Below are 7031 nucleotides of genomic sequence, written 5' to 3'. Positions count from 1 at the left end.
TTGCTGCAACTGTAAAGTGCACACTTTTGGTAATGTTCTGAAGCACTAAATATGAAGTAGTTTTAAAGAGGTCTCCTTTCTTGTTTATATTTTTATGAGTGTTTCTGAACTGTCTCCAATTATGTGCTTTTTAGACATCAGTTTACATTCCTCTTCAAAACAATTCCCCCCCCCCCCCCCCCCCCCCGTAGCAAATGAAAACTTAAGATGTTTATGTGTCTTTCTCCTTCTGGGTAACATTTGAGGTATTCTAAATGGTATTTTGTAGCTTTTAAGTGTATAGCTTTTGAGATGGATGAAGGCAGCATCATCTAGCCAGTTTGTAACTACAGCAAGTGTTGAGGATAAGTACTTCTATTTTTATACTGGGTGATGGTATTTACATCTCAAACATGGTTTGGGAATAATTCTGTGGAATACGCAGAGGGAAGGATGCAAAACTTAAGTGTTAGTATAAAAACTGAGGAGACCAAAGCTTGGAAACCTTTTTTATAACAGTGATGATGTACCTTCAAAGAGTACCTCTCAGCAAATAAAGTCTTGTTCCGCATTGACTGTTAAGGAGGCAGGTGTGAGTATCTTAAGTAAAGGACTTCTAAACCACTGATAAATAATGAAGAATCTACTGCACACATTTTATTTACCTTTATGATATTCAAGAAATTAAAATGTTTGGCTTTTCTACCCTGAACAGCTTTGAAATTGTTTTTTTTTCAGAGGGTATTCTGCAGGAAAAAAGGTTATGGTCCATTTGAGTTCCATCTTGTCCAGGACTGGTTTCTTCTCTGCTGCCAGGATGGCAACATTACTTAGAACTGTGTGCCCCAGCCTCTTCTGGATGCGTTCAGTAGCAGCTTGTAAGCAGGCCCCGCTGCAGAGTAAGTAGTGATGAAACTGTAGAAATCCTGTATTAAAATTTGTTCTTCGAGAACCTCTTTCCTGTGCTGCTTAAAGTAATGGAAGTGTGGAAGTCAATTTTTATTTGAACACAGTCAAGTCTGATATTCCATCTTCTCTGCTGATAATTAAAGGGGATCTTGTTTTGGCTTTTTTTCCTCTTAAAGCTTCTGTGGTCCACATATGGTGCTTCTCTAATTTATTAATTTGCTTGTAAATACCACTGCTCTTACCACTGTGTTTGATTTTAATTAAATTTAAATCTATTTTTTTTTTAAATGGTGGTGAGAAAAAAAGGCTACAGCAAGATCTCATTACTCAATATAAACAGCAAAGTGAAAACAGGCAATGTTATTTCTTACCTTTTTATGTGTGTTTTGGGTGTCAATAGGTAGATGCAGTGGAGGTAGTAAAGGCTATAGAAAAGACAGGAACTGAGAAAATATAATGGACATGTTACATTTTAGAGGTTAGTGGGCAAGGAGGAGAAAGAAATCTTAGGAAGAATCCTAGGAAGAGATACGAACTATTTGCAGCAATATCTTGACAGAGCTTTATGATCTTAAAAGTATCTTTTAACTTAAATGATTCTATGAAAAAATGGAAATGGAATTGTGGGAAAACTCAGAAGAGACTTTGGGTGGTGTGTGATCCAACTTCCCACTGGGAGCAGGCTCAGCTCTGCAGTCACACCAGGTTGCTCAAGGCCTCGTCCAGCTTCGCCTTTGAAGTCTCCAAGAGTAGAGATTGCACAAGCCTGGCTGGGCCCCAGTCCCACTGTGCCTGGCTGGCCTTATGAGGAAAATGTTTCTCTGTGTATCCAGCCAGAGCCTCTCGTTTCAACTGAGGGTGGGGTTTCATGTCCTTCCACTGTGCACCACTGAACAGACTGGCTCCCTCACCTCAGTAACCCCAACTGTCATAAACAGTCACTGCAGGCTACTTCTGGGTTTCCCCAAAGCTGCCTCTGCTTCAGGCTAAGCCAGCTCCCATCCCTCAACCTCTCCTTGCAGAGCAGGTGCTGCAGCCCTGACTATCTAGGTGGGCCTTTGTTGAACTTGTGCCAGTTCATCTTTTATTAAAGGACTCCAAACTGGTCATAGGGCCCAGATGTGGTATAATAGGTGCTGAGCAGAGGGAGAATCCCATCCCTCCATCCACTTAGTACAGTCCTGGATGCTTTTGGCTTTCTTTACTACTTGTAATTTACTAGTGATTTCTTTGCCTGGAGTGGAGCTGCAGGAACCTGAGGAAAAGGGTAAAGTTCTCTGGGATTACTGCAACCAAGACATGATAGTTTTGTGTTTTGTATAGCACATATAGAAGTCACCAGTGAAGTAAAAATTAGATTTTTTTTTTATATAATAAATATTGCTATGAATGAAATTATGATCATGCATGTAAGTCATAAGGTAATGTTCTTTGCACATATAAAGAATATGCTCAAATGATCAAATCTGTAGGTATTTTGTTCATACTGTGGTTTTCCTTAGGAAAACAGTACAACTGGAAAGGTAAATGTAGACCATAGCTACCTATATACTGTATTTTTTTTACTACACTATAAATCTGTGCAGTAAAGTGAATGTCTGTTTAGAAAGTATTTGGGTTTTGTTAATTGAAAACTGACAATGATTATAATCCCCAATTCAGACTTAGAATGAAAATGTAAACATTCTTAAACTTGGCACAGCTCTGCTTGGTTTTACATGTAGTGTTTTGTTTTGGTGTTTTTTGTGGGTTTTTTTGCAGATGGAGTTGTGTGTCGTGCTTGCCATAAATCTACATATTCAGTTCTCCCTGAAGACTACAACTGGTACTTAAATGTGCTTTAATATGCGGCCTTTTCATGTGACATTTATTCCAGGGCTGTTTTCTCTGTTGTGAAGTTATCATATAATGGAATCAAATACACCAGTTTTGGATATCCATAATAATTTCAACTAACGTACTGTTTCTGATCATAACAATTATGAAGTCAGCATTTCAAAAAGTAAGCATAATGAAAAATCATGCAGGGCTCATTCTAAACATGGTGCTGACCCCAATACCCCTGCAGTTTTATTTATGAAAATACGTAAAAGCAGTTGTTTTCACTGATGCTTGTTGTTAAGACAAAGTCCAGGTATTTTTGTCTGCTGCATGAGAAAGTTGTGTAGAAACCATGAAAGACAATACAAGTATAATGGCAAACACCAGCATCTGAGTCCTACAAGGTTTTAGGAAGATAATGTGTCATGGGAACAGGAAGGAAGGTGAAAAAAGTCGTATTTCCTCAAGGAACCTCTCGCTAGTGTCTGTTCATCATGCTCGTCATCTTGTACGAAATGTAAAAATTGGAACCCCAAACAGAATTTCCTATTCTTTTTTTGTAAGTGCCGTACTTCTTATAAAGGCATGTTGTCCTAGACATCATCTTTCCCCATTTGTTGATACAGTTTTACATGTAATTATCTGTAGAGATTTTTTTTCTAACACAGTTACTTTCTTTTAGCCCTTTCTTCCTCTTCATCCAAAAAAGAAACATGAAGATGATGGTGAGGAGGGTAGAAAGGGAAAAGGGGCAGAATAGAGGAGGTTCAGATCAAGTATTTGTGACTGTTAATTTAAAAGGGTTTATTTTATAGAAGATTCTTAAGAATTCATAAATGCAGGGGCAAATCTAGTTTTCTTTGGGACTTGGGCTATTTATTTGTTCAGTGTTTCTGAAAATTGTAAAGTGTATATTTGAGGTTTTATTTTTATAGCAAAGTGGAACTTGCAGTGACATCAGATTTGAAGACAATTGTCTGCTACCACCCGTCGCTTGAGATTCCATATGAGCATACAAAAGTAGGTCCAAATGTATATTTATATTTTGTGCTCTTGTAAAGGCATAAGTAGTTTATAATTTTGAGTCTTGAGGGTATCTTTTTTTCATTTGAAATACTGAGATACTTTTTAGCATGTGATCAGCATGTCTGTGAAGTTAGTGAACAATTAATGTAGCTGCTGCCATGAGGACCTTGTTCTTAGGTGAATTGAGGGAAAGTGGCAGAGAAAGAAATGCTCAGATAGCACAGCCTATAGTAACTCAAATAGAAATACATGAGGCACTCAGATACTTGTGCACTTCAGAGAAAACTAGTGTCTGTATGAGTGTACTCCTCAGGAGGATGTTTGGAATGCAGGTTTTAGTTCACCTGTCCTGATGTACAGATGCTGCAGTCTGGGCAAGAGAATATAACAAAGTGCTGCTGTTTTCAACTCAAACTTTGAATTCTCTTCAGTACTCTTGGTTTATAAACACTACAAAAAAACTTTATAAATATCAAATTTTTATCTATCAGCAGTACTTACAGTGTGTTCTTTACACAGATAAAAGTAAGTTTAGAAAAGCTTTTCTAGTGTATACTATTTGTTTCAATTTCCAGTTCTCATGCTAGTAAAACAGTACAAATGGTAGCCATGTTGCTGAAGTACCCAATGTAAAAATTCTCCATTGAAAACCTAAGACATTTTAGCACTCTTTGCCGGCAAGTTATATACCAGTATTTTTAAATGTATCAGTTGCATATATCTCAGGAAAAGACTAAACCAAGGAAAAATGCTTGTAATGGTGCTAGGAGTTAGGTTTCAGGTTGAGAACAAACATCTCGGTCTTAGCAGATGCACAAACAATTAGGAAGTGATATTCTTCTCCAAGGTACACATCATGTAAAAGCTTTTTTAGTGATGATGTTTATCACTATGAATAAATTTCTAAATAGAAATAATATGAATACTTTTGGATTAGTAGAAGTGAAGCTTTTGAGTCCGCAGGTGAATTTTAAGGGTCAAGTTAGCAGTAATGATGACAGCAGTGCTGATTTTAGGGGTAGTGTAATCAGCTGTAGCACGTGGGGTAATCAGTTTTCTAGACATCTGCTCCACATTGGTGCTTTGGTTGGGTGGGTGGGGGGTGGTGAACAGCTTTTACAATTGCAGGCATTTTTCTGTATGCCTTTGGCTTCAGCTGTCAAGAGTAATGCTATCTGTGTAGCTTGGTTTTTGATTTTTCTCAGAAAAGGGAAATATATATACACTACTGTTTTTATAGCCCATACCACGGCCAGATCCAGTGAATAATAAAGAAGAAAACCTCGATCAAGTTTTGAAATCCAGATTGAATGAAAAAGAGCTAAAGAATGATGAAGGTCCTACAATCGAAGAGCTCAGCAAAATGTTTTACACAACAAAACATCGCTGGTATCCTGTGGGACAGTAAGTATTCTCAATGTTTCTTCCTTTTGGAGGTAAAGGGAAATAGAGGAATAACTTAATGACTAGATTCAGTGTCGGGTAAGTCATATGAGACAGGATACTGTTAGTGCATGGGCTATTGCATAAAATCTTAAATGCAGCATTGTGTAAATGGAAAACTGTATTCCATAAGGGTTTTTTAATGCTGCCCTTTTGGCAGCCTTTGCCACTTTGAAAGATGTCACAGAGGAGAAATTTCTCATACCATCTAGTTAATTACTAGTTCAGGCGGTTATCAAAGTTGCATAAAAGAATCTAGTAGGTAAAACACCGTCAATGGACATGAGCGGACACAGCCTGGAAACTTGCACTGTCTATTTCTTAATGACTTTTCAGGAAAAAAAAAAAAATTAATAGGCCAGTTCTCAGACTCAAGAATAGTAGAGATTTCCCATTTGAATGGTGAAAGTTGCACCTCTGTGTGCCTTGTATTCAGAAAGCTGGGAGGAGGAGAGCTGCAAAGGTGCATGACAGCTTAAAGAGGAACTATATACACTCAGGTAGGCCCATGAATATACCCAACATCCTGGTTTGTGTTACTTCTTCCCAGTTTCCTACTACATCTTTTGGTAGTTGCTAATTTCATAGCTGTGGAGGCTTGATACAGGCAGAATATATGTTTGGGTTTTTTTTTAATCCCCAGAATACTTTTAATTATTGTGCTTTGGGGGTAGATAAAATGAATGAAATGGTAGAACTTTCTATGGCCAAAGGGTATCTGTCACCTTAATGAGCATCAAACAGGGTCTCCCTTGATTTAGGGTGGGTAATTAAGAGGGAAAAGTAGGGATGATTTTTTTGTTGTCAGAATTTGTTTTTTAGTTTGTCTGCAAAATATTACACTATTTAATGTACAGTCTGGCACCACTCCTTTACACATCAAGTCTCTTTGTTCTGTAGCAATCGCTTTAGCCAGAGGAAAAGCTGATGGTGTAATAAAACTAACTTCAGACAAAGGATTAAGAATAATAAACAGCAGTCTTTGTACCTATTCAGCTGTAGAACTGACTGAATTATTGCATGTTTGTAGCAGACGTAGCAATAGAAATGATCAGCATTATGTAACTCCACAAACAACAGAGATGACATCTAATGAGTGGTGGATAGGCTGTGCTTGTGTAACTTGTGTTTTACATGTCTAACCTGAGATCACTTGCTGGGGGTGAAAGCATGAGGGAAATCCAAGACTGTCCAAAGCTTTCATTCACTGCAGCCTTTTTTTCTTCTAGGTATCATAGAAGACGCAGGAATCCTAATCCTCCCAAAGACCGATAACTGGGACAACTTCTTGTTCATAAGCACATTACTAGTAATCTTTACTGGAAATAAAAATTACGGAAAGTGAGATGTTCGGCAGTTCTGTGCAAGTGCTGTAACAAAAACATGCTTAGCTAAATTTGATTCTTCTACTTCAGCAAGTTGACAGAAAAACGACAAAACTGCACGAATGAAGCAAGGGTTCAGTGATGGCTGTTGTACGAGCATGGTCAGCCAATGACCTAGTCTTAGAGCTGGATGCAGCAGGTGATGGAGTGCTCTGATTAAACTTGGTCAGAGGCTTATCATTGGTAAAGTGAATGCATAGAAGCCTTGTGTCAGAATGGGAAGTCCAGAACTGGACACATTAGGGTTTGGTGTTATTCCGGGAGGATATTTATGTTTTTAGAAATCTAGTAACTGAAATGCAGGTAAGCTTGAACACTGAGGTCTTAAGGAGTATTGATAAAAAGTATTATATGAGGTATTTATGAAAAGAGTGAAAAAATAGTTTTGCTGCTTCTATTATACTTGCAAGATATCTGATTCCATGTTTAATCCAACATCAGCCAAGTGATTGTATTTAAGGCTTATTG

General features: G+C 37.8%; 1 protein-coding gene across 1 annotated transcript; it reads left to right on the top strand.

Annotated features, from left to right (window-relative positions):
• The first annotated feature begins 742 nt into the window (after positions 1-742).
• Positions 743-6523, top strand: MRPL42 (mitochondrial ribosomal protein L42). Its single transcript, XM_061454618.1, has 5 exons — positions 743-878; positions 2650-2713; positions 3645-3729; positions 4976-5139; positions 6408-6523. Exons 1-5 carry the CDS (start codon positions 743-745, stop codon positions 6451-6453), a joined length of 495 nt encoding a protein of 164 aa, XP_061310602.1. The 3' UTR covers positions 6454-6523.
• Positions 6524-7031: the final 508 nt, after the last annotated feature.

Source organism: Pezoporus flaviventris, unplaced genomic scaffold, assembly GCF_033815535.1.
Source record: "Pezoporus flaviventris isolate CSIRO_AGI_PZ_B2104156 unplaced genomic scaffold, CSIRO_AGI_Pfla_v1 ptg000016l, whole genome shotgun sequence".
Taxonomy (NCBI): domain Eukaryota; kingdom Metazoa; phylum Chordata; class Aves; order Psittaciformes; family Psittacidae; genus Pezoporus; species Pezoporus flaviventris.
The sequence above is the reverse complement of the archived record's forward strand: the minus strand, read 5'-3'. Positions and strand labels throughout refer to the sequence as shown.

Bases quoted from the DNA above. Each gene is read 5' to 3' on its own strand.
- MRPL42 (XM_061454618.1), top strand. From the start codon at position 743: ATGGTCCATTTGAGTTCCATCTTGTCCAGGACTGGTTTCTTCTCTGCT. The intron at 2,714-3,644 runs GTACTTAAATGT...TTATTTTTATAG, and splicing joins CTCCCTGAAGACTACAACTG to CAAAGTGGAACTTGCAGTGA. The intron at 5,140-6,407 runs GTAAGTATTCTC...TTTTTCTTCTAG, and splicing joins CGCTGGTATCCTGTGGGACA to GTATCATAGAAGACGCAGGA.